At 42.8% G+C, this 22,815-nt stretch overlaps 1 protein-coding gene across 1 annotated transcript in view; it reads left to right on the top strand.

The window, feature by feature from the left end:
- The window catches only part of SMYD3 (SET and MYND domain containing 3), a 706,638-nt gene that overhangs the window by 561,532 nt on the left and 122,291 nt on the right, over positions 1 to 22,815 (top strand). The window contains exons 6-8 of the mRNA XM_060243806.1: positions 558 to 625; positions 2,537 to 2,639; positions 7,241 to 7,351. Of these exons, the coding sequence (XP_060099789.1) occupies positions 558 to 625; positions 2,537 to 2,639; positions 7,241 to 7,351 (282 nt within the window). The remainder of the gene's footprint in view (positions 1 to 557; positions 626 to 2,536; positions 2,640 to 7,240; positions 7,352 to 22,815) is intronic.

Raw genomic sequence — 22,815 nt, 5'->3', positions numbered from 1 at the left:
AAATTAACTTTGCTGTCAAGGACTGTGAAATTACTCTGTTGGCAGTTTTTATATTTTAATTTACGATTAATGTAACTTTGCAAGTATCCACATCTACTTCATGTGCAATGTTTTCCCCCATCAGGGCCAAAAAAAGGGACTTAAAACATGTATTTAAATGTGCAGGTTTTTGCAACCTTTCAAAAGATAGAAGTGTTTTTTGTTGTTTATTAGCTTAAAACTTTTGGGGCACTATGTTGTAGATTTAATAGTCTTTCTGCTAGCAAACTTTTTGTAAGGGACTAACCCACAGAATAGATCTCAATACGCACATTCTCAGAATGTTGAGACAAAGAGGAATAGGGAAATGAGCTTGCCAAAGTTACTCTTAAGAGTTTACAGAAGAGCTGTAGATCGTGGAGATGGGATTTCCCTGCCCATTTATAATCAGTGCTTGAAGATGCTTTGTCTTGTTTCACATTAATGCTTTCAGTTTTGAAGATTTCTTTCACTCAGATATGAAGTTTTAAAAATGATTCTGGTAATTCTGATCCTGGATTTTAACCTTGTTTTTACAGGTGACCTGTAACTGCTTCAGCATTAGTAATGGAGAGGTGCAGGATGTTGGTGTTGGCCTTTATCCCAGGTACTGTGGATATTCTTTAATTCATGAGGAATGAATTGCTACCCCTTTTCACCACAGGCTGCTGAAATAGCAGGTACAATAATGAAGAAAGAAGTCTGGAGATGAAAACAACTTGCAAGGATATGCAACACAGTGACTTTTTTAAAAGATAAAGTAAATAATTTTGCACATATGGAAAGCAGCCATAAAACAGTGTGCCCTATATGTAAAGAATCCCCACATCTTCCCCTCTCAAGGAGGGGATTAGAGGAACTTAAATTAATTCCCAAATGGCTAGATGGTTATGGACGCAATTTGAATCAGGCACAGATATAGACTCGGGTAGTCAAAATTAGTAACATTTAAGTGTTGTCTTTGTCTGTGACAGATAATTTAATAATCAATACTATTTTAGTATTTATTACTTACTTATTAATCAATACCTCCAGCGGCATCTGGATCGAGGTGGCTCAGTGGTGCTGATGCTGTTAGACCTATCGGCTGCATTCGATACGGTCGACCATCAGCTACTGACCTGCCGCCTCGCCGATGCAGGGATTCAGGGGCTGGCCTTGCAATGGCTTTCCTCTTTCCTTGATGGTCGGGGACAAAGGGTAGCAATTGGGGGAGAACTGTCCCAGGGGCTGGTCTTGCAATGGCTTTCCTCTTTCCTTGATGATCAGGGACAAAGGGTGGTGATTGGGGGAGAACAGTCCCAGAGGCACCTGCTTAACTGTGGGGTGCCACAGGGGGCGGTGCTCTCCCTGATGTTTAACATCGACATGTGCCCCCTTGCCCAGATTGCCCAGAGGTATGGGTTGGGTTGTCACCAATATGCTGATGACACCCAGCTCTATTTACTGGTGGACGGCCAGCCTGACTGTGTCCCAGAAAACCTGGATTTGGCATTGCAGGCTGTGGTGGGATGGCTCAGGCTGAGTAGGCTGAAGCTAAATCCAGCGAAGACAGAGGTCCTTTCCCTGAACCGGGGCGGTCTGGGTAGGGAACAACAATTGACGGTGCGCCACTGAAAATGGCACACAAGGTCAAAAGCTTGGGGGTGCTGCTGGAGCCTGCCTTAACAATGGAGGCCCAGATAGCAGCCACTGCTAAATCTGCTTTTTTCCATCTTAGGCGGGTGAGGCAGTTGGTCCCCTTCCTGAAGCACGATGACCTGGCAACAGTGATTCATGCAACGGTCACCTCAAGGTTGAATTACTGTAACGCCCTCTACATGGGGCTGCCCCTGTGCCGAACCCGGAAACTGCAGCTGGTGCAGAATGCGGTGGCCAGGTTGTTATTGGGGCTCCCTAAGTGGGAGCACACGCAGCCAGGGCTGCGGGAACTGCACTGTCTACCAATAGTGTACCGGATTCGTTATAAGGTGCTGGTTATTACCTTTAAAGCCCTATATGGCCAAGGACCTGCCTACCTTAGGGACCGTCTCTTCCCATATACTCCCCAGAGGTGCTTCGATCCAGTTCTCAAAATCTGTTGGTAATCCCCGGGCCGAAGGAGGCCAAACTGAAGATCATCAGGGAAAGGGCCTTTTCGATGGCTGCCTCCCACTGGTGGAATCAACTCCCAGAGGAAATACGAGCCTTGTGGAATCTTGGTCAGTTCCGCAGGGCCTGCAAAACAGTCCTCTTCCAACTGGCCTTTAATAGATATGGAGTCTACATTATAGATGGAATACCGTCGCACTGTAAAATTGAACAAGAAAATATCTAGATCTGAGCACCAAATGATATGTTGTTTTAATCTTTAAATATATAATTTTATAGAATTTATTATTTTATAATATGTATGGTTTTAACTCTGATGTTTTATGCTGTAAGCCACCCTGAACCTGCTTCGGTGGGTAGGGCAGGATACAAATCAAATCAAATCAATAAATAAAATAAATAATTCCCCCCCCCCCCCCTTTTCCAGCATGTCTTTGCTAAACAACAGTTGTGATCCAAACTGTGTGATAGTCTTCGAGGGTCCACAGCTCTACCTTCACTCAGTCCAAGAGATTCAGACAGGTGAAGAGGTAAGGTAATTAACTTGTTCTTCCTTCTGTCACAGACACCTACAGCAGCTGCATCTCCTTAAATAACTTCCAGACTGCAGGGCCACCAGCTTTAACACTTTGATGATATATTGATCCTACTTCCTATCACATAGCTATCAGGAAGAAAATGATAAAGGGAATCCTTTCTTCGCACTGTCTGGGTCCCATAATCATTACCTCTCATAAATCATCAGCAGTTTTGATTAATTCTTCTTCCTCTGTTCCTCCTTTAGGCACTTCATTTTGTTTGTATTTGAGTGCCTTTACCCTGATAAAAACACTTATGATACTTCTGGGTGGAATGCAACATTCACTAAATCATTGCAACAATAAGCATTTGTCAGACTGAGATCATGCTGAAGCAGTAAAGCTTTCATTGGTAAGGAAGGTAACAAGGCAGGGTTGTTTCCTTATTGGTTGCATTAAAAATGACTTGGAGAGATGCCCTTTCAAAATGATTTGTGTTTTTTATCAGAAAATTTCTTGACACCATTTTCTTTTCAAAAATAGGGATATAGAATACACTCCTCCCCCCAACTGCAGCCTGTGAAGAGAAATGTTATGCTAGATTTGAGAATATGGCAGCTTCCTTGACCAGTCTCATATTGGATCTCACTCAAGTGTACATATAACTGCGCTTACCTTTGTTGCAATATTTGTATACATTCCTTATGTCTTGCCTCACTTCATTTTCTGGTTTTGTTTCTCCCTCTGCCTGTAAGGAGCTTATCTTGAACAGTAACCCACTTTACACATTGTATTGCAAGAATCAATAGATTGCAATTATGATAGGGGTGAAGACGTGTGCCATTTATTTGCATTGAACTCAGTATGGCTTTTGTTGGGTTAAAAATTACAAGGCTAATGCTCTGAGAGTCCATTGGATCATAGGAGCTGCAGGCATAGACTGCAAATATGCTTTTTATAATAATGCTTTGCTGCTTTCCTTATTAAAAGTTGTAGCAAATTTTCAGTTGGTGTAATTAGCCAAAACTATTCCACGGTGAAGTGATTTAAATAAATTAAAGAAGAAATATGTCACTGTTGCAGCAACTAGATTTCACAATAAAAAGTATGTTAGGCCTTTATGTCTTAGTAAAGTAAAAAACTCCTAGGGGTTCATTTCTTTTTTAGCAATTACAAGCCAACATAATTTCCCATGAATTATCCCTCCTCCATCTGCCTGTGAACAGTTTTGGCTCTTTAAGGAAAAGAAGTAGGCACCACCACAAAATGGGTACCATAAGAGTTAGGATCAGTCACAACATGGCTCCTGGGGGCAATTACAAAATGGTTGGGAAACCTTGAATGGGCCTCTTAAAGATGATACTTCCTGGGCTCTTCTGATGCACTTCCAATGCTCCAATGAGCTGAAAAAAACCAGGACTAGCTCTTTGCTTTGGGGAAGAAACAAGCTGGTACCAGAAAGACACTGATTGGCAAAATGGTGCTCATGGGTGCCATGTAGAGGATTGCTGCTCTAAACAAACAGCCCATAGGAGCTCGGCTCAGACTTGGCTGGCAGCAGTGCAGATTAAGGAGGCAATGCAGGCATAAACCACAACTGTCACCTCTTGCCCTCCACCAGCAGGGAGCAAACCAAGCTGTGAACAACTCCAGAGCTCACCTGGGACCCAACCCAAAGTACTGACAGAATTGGGCATGTTTGTCACCTTTTCCATGTGCTGCCATTATTGGGAGCAAGGGTAAGACCCAACAGACTGTTGGTATCTCAGGCCCATCTCAAAATAGCTAACAGTGGTGCAGGTCCCAGAGGAAACAAGCTATGCCCATCACCTCCTCTTCTGCTGCCAAGTGCCTGGGAGCAAGCTGACCCCACCTTGCCTTATCAATGCAGCCACATGCTATGCTAGAGCTAAGAATGACTTTAAAACTATTTAATTTTTGCAGTAATTGATCTCAAAATCTCTTCTGTCCTATTCTCTGCTTATATTTCCTCATAACTATTTCTTTCTGTGCACCAAGAGGGTGAACAGTTGACTCTTCTTACTATCATTACACCCCACTCCCAGAAGTGTTAATGCTAGACCATCAGCTGTAGCAACATGAGACATGAAGTGGGGAACAGGAGTTAATCATTCTTAGTTGCCTAAGATACTAGAAATATTCCTGGGACAAAATATACGTGGAAATTGATGGCAATGTTTACTTCCATTTGTAAGAAAATTAATATGAGACCTAGTGTCAGTAGGTAATACCTTTCTTTGTCCTTAGTCAAAAATCTTAAGTGGCTAGACATATTAGCCAAATCTCTATGGTCAAGGCCAAAACATGATGCTGATTCAATTGCATTTCTTTTTCTCCTTTGAAAATGATGGTGTCCTGTTATGTCATCTGAAGCAACTCACTCAGTACATTATTGAGAGTTTCCTGGCAGTCACAAAGCTACAGTTAAAGGCAGGGGCTTGGAAACAAACTCTTCTGCTCTCCTGCTGTAGTGAAGCAGAAGTAGTCCTGAATGAATGTAATATATACATTTGAGATCATAACCAGGACTAATCATAGGAATAGAGAAACCATTACAGAAATCAGTTCTGTTGACAGCCAATCTGTTTCTAATTGTGAAGCTACACGAGTATCAAATCTGCTCCCATTAACTCAAAAGCAATTATAACACCTTTGCCTTTGCTGTTCAATTTTTGTGGATATTTGCTGTTTCAAAATCCTAGACATTTAACTGTTTATGCATTTTAAAAAGAGGAAAAGTGTAATACTGAGAAATCTAAAGTAGTTTACCTAGAGACTATTATGATTCATTCAGAGAAAACTGTCCAAACATTTTAAACTTTTCCTTATTTGCTATTTGGACCTCCCTCTAAAGACTGCTTGTGGGAATTCTGAATTAGACTGTCTCTGAGTAGTCTATTTGTACTCAAATTGCCTTTCAAAGTTGGTTCTCCTAGAACTACTTTTTGCTGGTTATCCAGTTCTGTGCTCTTTATACATCTTTGTGTTCAGCTTATACTACTCACATAATAACTGGAAAACTTCAGGTATTTCAAACTTCTCTGCACTGAATTAAAACCTATTAGGTAATGCTTGTCATATTTCATATCTTTAAATTAATACTCATCTTGCATTATCAGAGCTGACAGCCTAGCACAATAAGTTCACCATCCAACAACCTTTTATTAACCTCCGCTAGCAAGAAGAATGCTAGTGCTCTTTTTTTTAAAAAAAATGAAACTCAAAGATTAGGGGTGATCACATTTTCTAAAAATGAGTATTCCTTTATCAACATCAGTATGAATAATGTTTTACAGTGATTCAGGATATATAAAGAGACCTCAAGATATTTAATAGAAATAATGATATTTCTATTTCTCAAGATATTTCATAGAAATTTTCTGGGTCTTGCTGTGTCCCAGAAAATTTGGAACTGGTGCTGCAAGCTGTGGCTGGATAGCTTAGGCTGACTCGACTGAAGCTGAATCCAACAAAGACAGAGGTCCTTTGTTTGGGTCATGGTGGTTCGGGCAGGGAATTTCTCTTACCGGCATTTGATGGGGCACCACTGACAATGGCGTCCAAGGTCAGGAGCTTAGGGGTGCTGCTGGAGCTGTACTTGTCAATGGAGGCCCAGATAGCAGCCACTGCCAAATCTGCCTTTTTCCATCTCAGGTGGGTGAGGCAGTTGGTTTCCTTCCTTGAGCATTGTGACCTAGCAACTGTGATTCATGCAACGGTCACCTCGAGACTGGACTACTGTCGTATCTTCTACATGGGGCTGCCCTTGTCTTGAACCCGGAAACAGCGGGTGCAGAATGCGGCGGCTAGGCTGCTATTGGGGCTCCCCAAGTGGAAGCACCTGCAGCCGAGGCTGCGGGAACTGCACTGGCTGCCAATAGTATACCAGATTTGCTACAAGGTGCTGGTTATCACCTCTAAAGCCCTATATGGCTGAGGATCTGCTTACCTTAGGGACCGTCTCTTCCCACATGTTCCCCAGGGGGTACTTAGATCTGGGACACAACATCTATTAGTGATCCCCGGGCTGAGGATCACTGTCCAATAGACTATGCTGACAATGTCTACATTCTATGAAACATTTCTGTGCCTTTTCATGGATGCCTCTTCTGTGCCTTTCACCTTTAATGGATGTACTGGGAACAAAGGTATTTCTGGTTTGCTTAAGTGAGCCATTGTTGAATGCGTTATCTGTAAATACCTTCTTGTAATGGTCTTTCCCTAAAAAAACTCATGATAGTATGCACGGTTTATCTCTCCCCATTTTATCCTCACAACAACCCTGTCAGGTTAGGCTGACAGCTCGTAGCTTGCCCAAGGCAATCCAGTGATTTTCATAGCAGAGCAGAGCCCCCCCCTTTTCCCAAGTCCTAGTTCAATATTAATAATTGTAACACTGACGCAGAAAATGGACGAAATGCCAGCTATCCAATAAGTATGCAGCCTGCTTACTGGTGAAAATATAGTGTTTGGGAGCTGTAGTTCTTGTTAGTTGTCTCTAACTATAATGTATAATAGTACGTATAGCTAGTATGTATAGTATAATATATTTTGTCAAAATATAACTCTCTTTCCTGGTTGGTTGTGTGCAGCTCACCATCAGCTATATTGACACAATGATGCCCAGCACTGAACGTCAGCAACAACTGAAGCGGCAATATTGTTTTGAATGTGACTGTCTTATGTGCTACTCACATAGTAAGGTAAGCTGATAAACTAGTCTCTCGGTAGTAGTGGACTGTGTGACAAGACTTGCAGTGTTGCTGTTTATTGCTGGTGTTATCACAACTCAAGAGGAAACAGCTTTGCCCTTTAATTCACTGTATGTTTTGGGCAAAGAAAAGCATAAATGAAAGAAACAGAAGAAATGAAAAAAATATTGGGAGGATGAGGTGACCCCATCTATATCTACTACATAGTTAAATAGTATTTTTGTTTATTTTATTTTTTATTTAATTTAATTTATATCCCGCCTTCCCCACTGAAGGCAGGCTCAGGGCGGCTCACAGGTTGGGGTCAAAGAATGACTGAACAAGATAAAATATCGATGAAACATAGGAACTTAAAACAATTATAAAACAACATATCAGTAGGTGCTACTGCGTTATTTCATGAAACAGTTCATTTCGATGGTAGCAGTATAACTGAATAATCAGTATTAGGTGTTCCAAAGGGACCCCAGTTCTCCATAGCATGGTAGGAAGTCCAGAGTGGTGTTAAATTTCTGGTTTATGGGCCTAATCCGTTGCTGTAGAAGTTGTCATTATAGGAAAGCAAGGTGGAAGAGGGCCATTTTACAGACCCTGCAGAACTGTGGGAGCTCTTGCAGGGTCCTAGCATCCTCCGACAACTCATTCCACCAGCTAGGTGCAGCAACGGAAAAGACCTGAAGCCTAAATTCCCTGATGCTAGGGACTGTCAACAGGTTTGAGACCCAGACCGAAGTTCTCGCTGGGGCATATACAGGAAAAGGTGGTCCCTAAGGTATGCAGGGCCCTGGCCATATAGGGCTTTAAAGGTTAAAACCAGCACCTTGAAGTGAATCCGGTACATTATTGGTAGCCAGCGCAGCTCTTTCAGCACAGGCTGAGTGTGTTCCCATATGCTGGGGGATGGGCAGGGGTGGGATGCAGTGGAAGGGCTGAAAAATGCTGGACATATATGGAACTCCAAATGCAGGTTTTAGGATTGTCTGTGTGCATGTACACTGAGTTTCAGGCTTTGAATAATAGTAAATGTTCTGCTTATAGAATCACCTCTGAATTCATTGAGTGGAAAGTGTTTAATGTGACAAGTGGGAAAAAAGGACAAAAGCTAGCATAGTAGTACAGAGGTCTTGATGGAGGAATTGTTAAGTCTTATGCAAATAGCCAGCGGTCATTTTGTAGAAAAATAGGTGGTGGAGATCATTCAGGGATTGTTATGCAGTTTCACATACTATTCAATGGACAAGGAAGTGGAACTCTCAGAAAGGTGCAGGAGCTGCTCTCCTGTGAGCTCCCACTGAATCTGAGGCCCGCAAATATCTTTTAAAAATACAAATCAAATGCAGTGGCACCAGCTATATAATACATATACAGTGCAGTATTTTAGTTATGAAAAAACTCATGGCTTTGGAGAGTTCATACACACTTTCAAGAGTGATGCATTCAGGTAAGGTTACTCCCTTTTTAAATTTGTGCACAAAGTTTTTTTGAAAGTTTCTAAATATGGTGCCACCAGGCCAGCCCTAGGGCGACCCCTAAATTCACAGGATCTTCATTGTTGTCAGATGGTAATCTAGCCTCTGTTTAAAAACCTCCAAGGAAAGAGAGGGAAAATGACTATGTATACAGGGTAAGCTCTCTAAAGCCAAAAAAGAAAGGTTCACCTAGAGATGTATACTCAAGAGATATAAGGAAACAGATTAAAGGTGCAGTTTGGAGGAGGGAAAGGGAACAATTTATTAGATTTTGAGGCCAGAATGCTAAAATAATGAAAGAGATACCATGGGCAATTAGGCATTTAACTTCAAAATTAAGAGAGCTTTTAAGTAATCAAGTGAAAAATTGTGTAAATGGAAAAAATGCCAAAACCGGAGGATCTATTAGGAAAGTATGGAATATAGCAAAATTAGATATGTTGGTTCTGTTGAATGGAATGCCGAAGCAAATAGTTATAAATAAGAGGGACAAATTACATAGGTAGTTACAGGAGAATGGAAGTAGAAAGGTATTATGTAAGAGGAAAAGGATAAATGGGTTTTATTTATAATACAATAGTGAATCTGAATGTATTAAATGGTGAATAGAGATAATGGAATGCGAATGTACATATGACAGTGAAAACAATGCCCTTGATTTCTGTTTTTTTGTTCGGTAATGGTGAATGGGTTTGTGCATCATTTCAATAAACTATAAACATGGTATTAAAAAGGAAGGAGAGCCCACCACCTCCTGAGGAAGCCTGTTCCACTGAGAAACTGCTCTAACTGTCAGGTAGTTCTTCCTAATGTTCAGCCGGAAATTCTTTTGATTTAATTTCAACCCATTGGTTCTGGTCCTACTTTCTGGGGCCACAGAAAAAAATTCCATACCATCCTCATACACCCCTTCAAGTACTTGAAGATGGTGATTATATCACCTCTCAGCCACCTCCTCTCCAGGCTAAACATGCCCAGCTCCTTCAACCTTTCTTCATAGGACTTGGTCTCCAGACCCCTCACCATCTTTATTGCCCTACTATGGACCCATTACAGCTTGTCTATATCCTTCTTAAAATGTGGTGCCCAAAACTGAACACAATACTCCAGGTGAAGTCTTACCAGAGCAGAGTAAAGCAATACCATCACTTCACGTGATCTGGATACTATACTTCTGTTGATACAGTCAAAAATTGCATTTGCCTTTTTAGCCACCACATTACACTGCTGACTCATGTTCAGCATATGGGCCACTAAGACCCTTAAATCCTTTTCGCACATACTACTGCTAAGAGAAGTCTTCCCCATTCTATAGCCATGCATTGGATTTTTCCTACCTAAATGCCAGAGCAGAGTAAAGCGATAGCATCACTTCACGTCATCTGGACACTATACTTCTATTGATACAGCCGAAAATTGCATTTGCCTTTTTAGCCACACATTACACTGCTGACTCATGTTCAGCATATGGTCCACTAAGACGCCTAGATCCTTTTTGCACATACTACTGCTAAGACAAGTCTCCCTCATTCTATAGCCATGCATTGGATTTTTCCTACCTAAATGCAGAACTTTACATTTAAAATTCATTGTATTGGTTTTAGCCCAGTTTTCCAGCCTATCAAGATCAGCCTGTATCCTGTGTCTGTCTTCTACTGTATTTGCAACCCCTCCCAATTTAGTATCATCTGCAAATTTAATAAGCATTCCCTCTATTCCTTCATCCAAATCATTGCTAAAGATGTTGAACAAAACAGGTCCCAGGAAAGATCCTTGAGGCACTCCATTTGTCACTCCTCTCCAAGAGGATGAGGAACCATTCACAAGCACTCTTTGGGTGCGATCTGTCAACCAGTTATAGATCCACCTAACGGTAACAGGATCCAAAACAAATGAGAAAAAAACTCATTTTTTCCTTACATATTCTCTGTAGAGCCTCATGGCATTTCTCTCTGCTTTCCTTCTCTTTATACTCAGGAAAATTAATTTTGCCTAGTGATAAATTCCCTTCAGGTCTAAACTTACTGCAAAATATTTAGTAAGACTTGATTATATCCCTTTATCAAGCTAATATTAAGGGGAACACATTCAGTACTGTCTTCAGGTGAGAGCCTCAAATACATTCTCAAGGACTCTTTACAGTTTCATAGTAATTAAAGACATGCTCTACTTACCTGTCCAAATATAGTCCAATCATTTGGATGAGCTCAGCCAAAATATGACAACCTGTAGGATTTCCTAATGAAAGCTATAATCAGTGACTTCTCAAGGTGAAACCCATGACAACTCCCTGCCTTTTAAAATGTATCAGACTATCTCATGCAGCCAAATGGTGGTCCCTTGTGCTCATTTCGTTTTTGTCCTTTGCATACATCTACCAAGTTGTCAATTCAATTACTGTGATTTCTCTGTACAAACTGTTACTTCGTAGGTTATACATTTCATAAAGCTGTCAGTTATTTTGTGTACATACAATATGCTGGATAAACTCTTCTCTGCAATGATACCAGATTTATTTTAGTCTTTCAGCTTGCAGCCTATATCTCTTTTGGGACAGGCTTGAAATGAAACATGTCACTACTGTCTCATGAGAAAATCACATATGTGGCTATTGAAAAAATTGATCAGTAACCAATTTTCTATCACAGCTGTTTTCTGAGACCCATATATGTGAATTCTTGTTGCTTGGCCTCTAGTACTGTTTCAGTTGTTCACTTGTATTGCTGAAGGCAATTCTGGAAAATAATTTTCAAGGCAGTCATAAGTGCAAGGTGTATTAAGGTATAATACAGCATGAGGAGTGTTTATAACTATAATTCTTTTTCTTGAAACTAATTAGCCTGGGAGCACTATAGTGTATTTAGCATTGTACTTTTTCTAATACCTTTTGGTGATTCACAACTCTGAAGTATTGCAATTGCCACAAAATGAACAAAAAATCAATGTCAGAGGAGTAGCAATATTGGTTTTCCACACCCAAAATGAGAAAGAGTCTTTATTACCTTAAATCTTAAACAATGCATAAGCAGAGCCTTAGACTTGGTAAAGGAGCGCCAGGGATCCACATCCTAAGAACATAAGAGAAGCCATGTTGGATCAGGCCAATGGCCCATCCAGTCCAACACTCTGTGTTACACAGTGGCCAATATATATACACACACTGTGGCTAATAGCCACTGATGAACCTCTGCTCCACATTTTTATCCAATCCCCTCTTGAAGCTGGCTATTCTTGTAGCCACCACCACCTCCTGTGGCAGTGAATTCCACATGTTAATCAACCTTTGGGTGAAGAAGTACTTCCTTTTATCCAGTTTAACTTGACTGCTCAGCAATTTCATTGAATGCCCATGAGTTCTTGTATTGTGAGAAAGGGAGAAAAGTACTTCTTTCTCTACTTTCTCCATCCCATACATAATCTTGTAAACCTCTATCATGTCACCCCGCAGTCGACGTTTCTCCAAGTTAAAGAGCCCCAAGCGTTTTAACCTTTCTTCATAGGGAAAGTGTTCCAACCCTTTAATCATTCTAGTTGCCCTTTTCTGTACTTTTTCCAATGCTATAATATCGTTTTTGTGGTGCGGTGACAAGAATTGTACACAGTATTCCAAATGAGACCGCACCATCGATTTATACAGGGGCATTATGATACTGGCTGATTTGTTTTCAATTCCCTTCCTAATAATTCCCAGCATGGCGTTGTCCTGTGTTGCAGATGGACATCGCTTTAAAGGGGCTAAAGCTCCAATAGAGGTATCAGCCAGCTGGGCTAAGTGAACTTTATCCATTGACACTGATAGTCTCTTTATTTCCAAAGAAAGGTCAAGAATTTGAACTTCTAATCCCTTTAACTTTTTAAAGATACATTCCACTGTGCTTGCAATCAGGGTAATTGGGGAGAGCTCATCAGAAGACATGGATCTTTCTTCATTATCACAGCATATTTGTAACTCATGCTGTCTCTGCTGCACCTTTAAAGCCCCCACCCCAGACTGGAGTTAAGAGTCTACGACATCTTCGTGGTCAGACTCATTAGTCAGTTCATTAGTCAGTTCCTCCTTTTCTGCTGGCTTTAACTCATCTTCTAAAGGGGAGAAGTGATTTGATGTTTTAATAGCAAATGACAGCAGTGCAGATTTCTTGTTTAAGGTAATAAAGTCCCCTACCCTAAACTGTTTGCAAACTGGCAAAGAAGCAGATTCCTCCTCCACTTCTCTTGGCCGCTTGCCCGATGCCCTTAAGATGATTCTGTTGGATGGCAATTGGCACTGTTCTGATAAATATATATATATAAATAAAACAAATACCAGACAACTAATGTCTTAAAACTTACAGATAAAAGCCATAAAGTCTGCTAAGAATCTTTAAAAGCCAAATTTGTCAGAGCCAACGCTGCAGTCCACTGCACTCCGCCATGTTGCTTTGCAGGAGTTGACTTAATTTCAACCTTCAGTTAGATTCACAGTTTAAATTAAGAGACTCTAAAAAAACCTGTCTTTGAGGGACAATGTAAGACTTTGTAAAACTTTATAAAACATCAGCTGTAGTTCATTAGCTGCAGCAGCTTCTGAGTTAGAAAGTGAAAGCAGAAGCTTATTAACTGATTAAACAGCCAGAGTTTGAGAAAGACGAAACAGCTGCACCAAAAATTAAAAGTGAAGTGATAAGATAAGATAAGACTATTTAAAAACAATTCCTTCTATCAAGGCAAGATAAAAGTTAGAAGACTGAAAACAACTTAGCATTTTTAGGAGCGAAGAAACAAGCGTCTGCCTTCCTCCGAGTCAGTGGGGCCATGAAAGGAATGTGCAACAATTGGTTCTACAGCCCAATAAGGTATGCATCATAGTTTGTCCTTATGGCGGGAAAACCCCATGCTGGAGAAGTAAACTTTTAGTTAAATCTCATCTCTGTGAACTTCTTCATCTGAACTATCACAAAATTGACTTGATTACCATCGAATCTCTTAATGATCAGTCTCAAATGCAGAGGATTCTGCTTACATTTCAATCCCCCAACATTCCTTCACTAATTTTGAGATGAAAGAACTACTTGTGGTCAAAGGGGTTTTTCCCTGTGCGATCCTTTATTAGCTCTCAAACTAATGCTCTGCTGCCTAACCTGTCCACAAGGGACAGTACGCGAAGTAATCCTCATCTTGTAAAGAAGGCATCAACTTCAGCGGCAAAATATAAGGCTTCAATGTGTTTTAAGGTATCCCGAGCATGCTCTGGTCAGTCCCAATCAAACCCCGAGTTGGATAATGAGTCATCAGTGCAGCCCTCTATGGATGTGATGCATAGTCCCCTTAATGTTTCAATAGAAGATGACCTTCTGCAGTCATTTGGGAGCCTTCCAGCAAAAGAACAACAGGCGATCCTCGTAAGACTTGAATGTACTAAGTGGCAGCTGCAAAGGTCTTTAGAACCAGGGAAATCAGTTCCTTCAATCAACCTGGATCCTGCAGGCAACTCCCTGTCCCCTTGTCCCCCATTGGCTGACTTAATTGATCTGACTATGGAACCCTCTCTAACTGGCTCAAGGGCACCCCAACATAACGGCTGTATTTTCACTGATGACGCCAGGGTGCTAGAAAGGATATCCATTATCGATAGACTACCAGCTAGGGAAGCCACAAGGAATATCTGCATTGTCTCCTGGAACATAGCTGGGTGGAAGAGTAAAGTGAATGACTCAGATTTTTTGGACTTTTTGAAATCCTTTGATTGTGTCTTCCTTCAGGAAACATGGGCAGAAGACAGTTTTAGACTGACGGATTTTAAAGTTTTTAATCTCCCTGCTTATAGAACTCATTCTAAAGGTCGCAGTAAAGCAGGGCAGGCCTGGCCACTTTGGTGAAATCCAACTTACCATTTAAGGCGGTCCTCTTGGATCCTTGCCCGCCATTTGCCCAGGCTTTATTGCTGTCCTCTCCAGCACTGACTCTAATCATGATTAATATTTATTTAGCTCCTTCTAATGGAGAGCTGGAGTTTGATGCTGTCTGGGAGAAATTTTCTGATTATGTGATGTCTTTGTCTAGGAAATTCCATACTGCTCAGCTCATGATTTTTGGTGATTTTAATGCTCGGATAGGCAGTAATAATCAGAAATGGATCTCTCATTTTGGCTTTGAAGCGGCTGAATCCCTTCCACTAAGATTATGTTTGCCCCGTTGTTCTAAAGATACTTTAACCAATAAGGCAGGTCTTAGATTAATTGAATTCTGCATAGCATACAATGCTATAATATTTAATGGTCTCTCCAAATTTCCGGCTGCAACTGATTTTACTTTTTTTTCCACATGGGGTGTCAATGTGATAGATTTTTGTTTGGGTTCACCCAACCTTCTGTCATCTATTGATAACTTTTACATTGATTCACGCACGGAAAGTGACCACGCCCCTAATTCTGTCTTTAAGATTGGATCTGGAGGTTAATATGGTATCATCTTCCCAATCTGTGAAGGCCTCTGAGGATGTTCTAAAAAAATCAAGTGGTCCCCGGCCCTAGAAAGGGAGTTTTCTTCCCTATTTGGCTCTGAAGCACTGTGCAGATTAAGGGATTCAATCATAAATTCCAATTCAGATGATACAATCCTTTCAGGATTCTCATTATTAATTGATTACTGTAGTGCTAAAGCTAAACCTGTGATCTTGTCTAGGTCCAGTTTCTCTAGCTGGTTTGATACAGATCGTTTAGCTTGGAAACAAGAACTGAGAGCACAATTTAAAGAGGCCTGTCACTCCAAAGACCAACAGATAGTTAAACAAGAAGTACAGTCTAGCAAAGAGGATCCTAGTCAGACCTCCAAGCTGAAGTCTAAAAAATGCACAAAAAAGGCTAAGCATCTGGTAGAGGAGGAAGTTGAGACTGCCCCTTCCCAGAGAAAGAAGAGACGCATAGAGTTGGAAAGTTTTCAAGCGTCTGAGCTAGGGAAAGACTCTGAGGACTCAGAACTATCTTCCTCAAAGGAAGAAGGAGAGTTTTCTGAAGAAGAGGTGGAGATAATTCAACCATCTCAGAATAGGTTGTTCCCCCTTGACATATATTCACGGCTCTTCCCTAAAATTGTTAGAGCCTTGGAACTGAATTATGACCCTAAACTTAAAGAGGAAGAGGAAACAGATTTCCCAATGGGGTCAGAAAAAACTGTTCCTAAGGCCAGATCTAAGCCACAACTGGTACCACTGCCAGCAGGGTTTTTCTCCATTATGAAGACAGAATGAGAACACCCAGCCAAACCAAAGGCAATCCATTCAGTTTTTCCCAAGTTTTACACTCTTATTCCAGAGGCCATGAAACGGCTCAAGCTGCCCAGAGTGGATAACCCAGTTAACAGCCTCGCCTCCTCTTCCATCCTACCATTGGATGTCAATGGCACACCAAAGGACCCCATGGATAAAGGATTGAACAAGCCCTACGAAGGGATTTTGAAGCTTCAGCCACCTCTTTGCAGGCATCAGTGTCGGCTTCTTTGGCTGTCAGAGCCATTTATTCGTGGGCTTCAGAATTGGCCAAGGCGAAACAAGACTTGCCCAAGGTAGTTAAAGATGAGCTAAAGAAGATTGCCTTGTCTGTGGCCTTTGCAGCGGATGCCACTCTGGATGCTATGCAACAATCTGCAAGAGCCATAGCCTTGAATGTGATGGCCCGACAGAACATTTGGCTGCGAAACTGGGACGCAGATCCGTCTGCAAGAGCCAAAGTAGCAGCGGTCCCTTTTAAAGGCGATTTACTCTTTGTCCAAGGTCTAGAGCGCTACCTGGTGGAGGACAAGGATAAGAAGAAGGTTCTTCCATCCAAAAAGCGGGACAGAGATAAGAGGCACTTCCAGCCCTTTCGGGATCAAAGGAGGGACTGCAAGTCGAATTACTCCAAATCCTATAGGGGAAGATGGCAACATAAGCCCTGCGGTTCCAGGTCTTCATCTTTCAGTACCAAAGGGAAGTCCTCCAAAGACCCGAGAAAAGGCAATACCACTTGACTATGCCCAGAACAGTCCTCCAGGGGCTATAGGGGGCCGTCTCCAATGCTTTGCCGAAGTGTGGAGACAGACAGTAACAGACAGATGGGTGGTGGAGACAGAAGGGTCCAAGGGCTACAGTATAGAATTCAAGACAGTTCCACGGGACAGATTCCTGGAAGTTCTCAGGAACAAGTCTCCTCAAAAACATCAGCTTTTGCTATCAGCCATCCTCCATCTCCTCGAGATAGGAGCTATATAACTGGTGCCGGAGGAGGAGAGGACCCAGGGTGTCTACTTGATCTTCTTCATTGTCCCAAAAAAGAATGGAGATGTGAGAGCAATCTTAGACCTGAAATGGCTCAACAGAAAGGTGGAGACAAAGAAGTTTCAGATGGAAACCTTGCGGTCGATCCTCCTAGCCCTACAAAAAGGAGACTTTCTGGCATCGATAGATCTATCCGAGGCCTATTTACACATACCAATTCGGCAGGGGCACCGCCGTTTTCTGAGATACTTTTACAACGGCAGCCACTACCAATTCAAGGCATTGCTATTCAGCTTAAAGTCCTCACCCAGAGTCTTCACAAAGATACTGGTGACTCTAATGGCAGCCCTGCTTCTCAGGGGAGTGTCATTGTTTCCATACCTGGATGACACCTAGTCAAGGCACCATCGTTTACACAGATGAAGGATGCCCTGGAGGAGACAATGGATGTTCTATCCTCCCACGGGTTTGTCATAAATCGGGAGAAGAGTTCCCTCATACTGGCTCAATCCATCCTTCACCTGGGGGTACAGATCAATACCGTGGAAGACAGAGTCTTCCTCAGCCAGGAAAGACAAGCGAAACTGACACAACTGATCCATTCAGTGTGTCAAAACCATGCAAGTGATGACTCTAGCAAAATTGGTGGGACTCTTAGTCTCATGCCAGGACCTTGAGCAATGGGCACGTTCCCATACACGACCCATCCAGTTCTTCCTACGTCCCTTCCAGACAGCCATTGCTCAGAGGAAGCCGCTCCAGGTAAGAGTGCCAAAAAGAGTGAAAGTGGCCTTGTAATGGTGGTTGTCGCCACGGCGGTTCCAAGCCAGACAGGCTCTGCAAGAACCAATTCGAACAGTCGTGACGACAGATGCCAGCTTGTTTGGCTGGGGGGCACATATGAAAGGACAGATGGTTCAGGGGCGCTGGTCCGGTCAGGAGACCTGTCCTGGAACTGAGGGCGATCAGACTAGCTCTGCTCCACCTTTCGGACATAGTGAAAGGCCAACATGTTCTAATCCAAACGGACAATACGACAGTGAAAGCCTTTGTGAACAAGCAAGGGGGGATGCGATCGAAACTCTTGCAGCGAGAGGCAACTCTGCTGATGGACTGGGCGGAGACAAATCTTCTGTCCCTGAAGGTGACACACGTTGTGAGAAAGGACAATGTGTTAGCGGACTGCCTCAGCTGTCGGACCCTGGATCCAGTGGAGTGGTCGCTGAACAAGTTTGCCAAAGGTTCAGGTTTCCAAAGGTGGATTTGGAACTAAACCATCAAGTTCCAAACTTCCTGTCAAGAACAAAAACTCAAAAGGCCATGGGCACAGATGCATTGTATGCAGAGTGGCCCAAGACTCTTCTTTATGCCTTTTCCCCAGTGCAGGTGCTGCAGAGGTTCTTGCTCAGTGTACAGGAATTGGGGGCGGAGGTAATAGTAATAGCACCTTTTTGGCCGAGAAGGGTCTGGTTCCAGTAGTTGATGTGTCTCAGGGTAGCCGAACCCTGGATACTTCCGCTAAGGAAGGATCTTCTGCTACAGGGAGAGGCGCTGCCAACGACTGGAGATGCTAAGACTCACAGTGTGGAAGTTGAACGGAGGCAACTGACTGAGTTGGGGTACCAAAAAGGGGTTGTAGATACCATGCTGGCCTCTAGTCGAATGTCTACTAATAGAATCTATAATGCCACTTGGCAGACCTTTGTATCCTGGTGTCAGGAGAGCAGTGCAGACCCAATGGCTGCTAAGATAGCAGACGTGCTAGCCTTTCTTCAGGCGGGTTTGGAGAAGGGACTTCGTACCAACCCTCTCTGAAGGCAGGTAGCGGCCATTTTAGCGGTGAGAGGTGATAGGAAGGGCAAGTTGCTGTCCAAACAGTCACACATCAAACACTTTTTAACAGGAGTGTCTCTCCTTAATCCACCGCAGGCACACAGGTACCTTCTTGGAATTTGAATGTAGTGCTTGAGGCATTAAGACACAAGCCTTTTGAGCCTATGGCTTCATGCAGTTTAAAGACGCTTACTTTTAAAACAATTTTCCTGGTGGGGATTACTTCGGCACGCAGGGTGTCTGAGATTAAGGCATTGTCTATACACAAAGATCTTTGTGTTTTCCACCGAGATAAGGTGGTCTTAAGACCTGACCCGGCCTTTGTCCCAAAAGTTAATTCACTGTTTCATAGGTTGGAAGAGCTTGTTCTTCTTTCCTTTTGTCCCAATCCTCAGCACGAAAAGGAGAGACTATGGCACTGTTTAGACGTTCGCAGAGCCTTAAGCTTTTACCTGGACAGAACTAAGCCTCTAAGGTCTTCTGATTCCTTATTTGTTTCTTTTAGTGCCAGAGCCCTGGGTAAAGCCATTTCTAAATCTACAATTAGTAGATGGTTGCGAGGCTGCATCATCGAGGCGTATAAGGCCAGGGGATTGGAGCCTCCATCAGGCATCACAGCTCACTCCTTAAGAGGAGCAGCCACTTCTGCAGCTTACAGAGCTTTCCCCTCTATGGAGGTAGTGCGCAGAGCGGCTACTTTGCGCTCTGTTCATTCCTTTACGAAGCACTCCCATGTTGATAAGTTCACTTCAGCTGAGGCAGCATTTGGTAGGAGGGTGTTGCAGGCTGCTATTTGATCCAAAGGACTGAGTGGGCCCACCCTCGGGAACTGCTGTTATAAGTCCCACAGGTCAGGGCTGACCCACTACTGGGACCACTGGAGAACGGAAGATTCTGTTCACTTACCGTGAAGTCTTCCTTCTTGGTGGTCCCAGAGTGGATCAGTCCTCCCCGCCTGGTTTGGAATTGACTCAGTCTTTGCATCAATACATTGGGAGGCCCGAGAGTTCAGGCATTTGTCTTTCTGCTGAGTTTACTGTGGACCATGTAATTGCACATGGGGAGTTATTGGTTATGGGCGTTCTGGTTTGGTTGTACCAAGCTGTCCAGTTCCACCGTTATGAATAAAAGAAGTTGGATGATTCTGTGTATGCTTCCTTGATTCCGGGTCTGGGAGGGGACAACAGATATTACTGTGGTGTTCTTCCCTTGGTTGCAGTTTGTTTTCTAGTTTCTAGTTGGGAGTCAACTGGCTTGAAGATGAACTGAAAGTTAAGGGGAATAACACCCCCTCCTTGGAAGGAACTTGCTTTGCTGGCCCTGCCTATGGAGAGGAGGAGCTATATTCCCATAGGTCAGGAGTGACCCACTCTGGGACCACCGAGAAGGAAGACTTCACGATAAGTGAACAGAATCTTCCGATCACTGCCCCAGACAGAGTTCCTACAATACGCTGTGGGTAATATTCACTAATGGACCTCTGCTCCATATGTTTATCCAATCCCTTCTTGAAGCTGGCTATACTTGCAGCTGCTACCATCTCCTGTGGCAGTGAACTCCATGAGTTGATCACCCTTTGGGTGAAGAAGTTCCTTTTATCAGTTCTAACCCGATTGCTCAGCAATTTCATTAAATGTCCACAAGTTCTCGTATTGTGAGAAAGGGAGAAAAGTACTTCTTTCTCTACCTTCTCTATCCCATGCATACTCTTGTAAACCTCTATCATGTCACCCCTCAGATGATGTTTCTCCAAGCTAAAGAGCACCAAGTGTTTTAAACTTTCTTCATAGGGAAAGTGTTCAATCATTCTAGTTGCCCTTTTATGAACTTTTCCCAATGCTATAACATCTTTTTTATGTGCGGTGACCAGAATTGTACACAGTATTCCAGAATTGTACACAGTATTGTAAAGCATGATGTCACAACAAGAGAAGCCAACTGATGGAATAGTTGCTGGAATAGGACGCCTGCTAATACCTTTCTCTCTGTTAAACCAGCAATAATAGCACCTTTTGCCTGGTTGTTCTTGGTGTACCTGATAGCCTTTAGTTTTGCACCATCAGCTGGATGGTCAGTTCACGAACCTCTTTCAATTATCTTCATTCTTTCTCTCCAAATTTGATAGTTGTTCTCCATGAGCCTATCTATGAAGTGACCATGCTGTGCACCACAGGAGGTCACTCTTTGTTCCTTTGTTCTTATCTGCTAGTACCAAAGAGGCCCTGGTGATCTTTTTACCTTTAATCAGACATATGCTTAGACAGAGTGTGTGACTGGTCCAAGGACACCCAGAAATCTTTTATGGCAGAGTAGGGAATTTGAACCTGGGTTTCCCAGATTCTAGTCTAACACACTCTAACCACTATCACACATCTGCTCTCCACTTTCTCTGCCTGTTCCACAGACAATATTTATCTCCAGTTCCACTAGGGAGGCAATTACAGCTCCTCTGGGTTCAAGTAGTTTTGTTCACAAGTCACAGTGAATGCATTATACATCCTGCATATATGTGCTTACATTTGTTTGTAATAACCAATGTATGTTCAGTTTACAAATGAAAATGGTGACCAGTACCTGGATGAATGTACAGCTTCAATCACATTCAGCTGTACATTCACTGAATATTACGTAAGAATTACACAAGTATTAAAAAGAATCAAGTGTACCATGTACATGGGTTGTATATACATTCATTGCAACTTATGAACAACTTATGAATTCGGCTAATTTCACTTTCTACATTTTGCAAGGGGAATGATGCCGGGTTAATTGCTTGATATGGTCTATTCTAATCATAGCATTAGTGCCTGGAACACATACTTTCTCTGTAAAACCCAGGTTTTGCCCATAGAACATAAGATCATCTTCTGCAAGCATATTCAAAATGTCAGGCCACCCACCCGAAGAGCTGGCTGCTGAATTTCTGTAAAATAAAAGCAAAAACAACAGAGATGATAATGATAATTGCATGCATTAAAGCAACAGATTTACTAGCAGCTCCATTAGTAAGAGAAACATTGTTAAAATGTCTGGTTTAAGTTTTATAGAAATGCCACAACCAGCTTCACCGCTAATGCTTGTGATTTCTTTAAAACAATATCTGAAGTCATTGTTAAATGGAGAACAGAAGTTTTCATACTTTGTTTTTGGAGCAATTCATATGAGGAGTATTCCTGCAGGCCGTTCCATTAAAACAAGATTTCTATGGTCTTTGAACTCACTATTAACTTCCATAGTAAATAGCATTGGGGGGTGGGGGGTGGGTTGCAGATTCTTTGCCAGTAAAGGAATACTTTGTTTTGTCTTCAAATAAGTCATGGGCAGCCCAATCCTGAGAAAAGCCATGTAGCTGCACTCGAGCGTAGAACTAGTGTAGGTGGCCACAGTCGGCTCCCAAAGGGGAGACGTTACGCCAAGCGGGGAGGGGGACTGTGGGGAGACAAGCGAGAGAGAAGCCGTCACCATGGTGATTCTGCCCATGCCACGCCATTGGCCCGCTGCCAAGGCAGGGGTAGGGGAGGGACAGGGTCGCACGGAACCATGGGATTGGCCAGCCCATTGCATGTGACCAGGAGAGGGGATGGAAAGCCTGTGTCTGAGAGGCCATCAATTCCCTCCCACCCTCCCACTGTCAGAGACTCTGCCAATGGCAGGCAGACGGGCAGAGGCATGCATAGATATACAGGAAGCACAAAGTGCAGGAGTTCGCTGCCATGGAAAGTGGCTGGAATGTGTGTCTGGGAATGAGCACACCACCAAGTCCATCAGACACCCCCCACACCCAGAGACTCCCTGGGTTACCTTGACGCCCCCTGCCATGTGTACGGAAGACCTTGCCCAGGGGCCGCAGAACTCAGAGTGCGAGCCGCTGGGCATGCATCCACTTCATCAGCCCCCCACCCTTTGTGTGCCCTGCACAC

This window comes from Heteronotia binoei, chromosome 1, assembly GCF_032191835.1.
Source record: "Heteronotia binoei isolate CCM8104 ecotype False Entrance Well chromosome 1, APGP_CSIRO_Hbin_v1, whole genome shotgun sequence".
Lineage (NCBI taxonomy): Eukaryota > Metazoa > Chordata > Lepidosauria > Squamata > Gekkonidae > Heteronotia > Heteronotia binoei.
The sequence above is the reverse complement of the archived record's forward strand: the minus strand, read 5'-3'. Positions and strand labels throughout refer to the sequence as shown.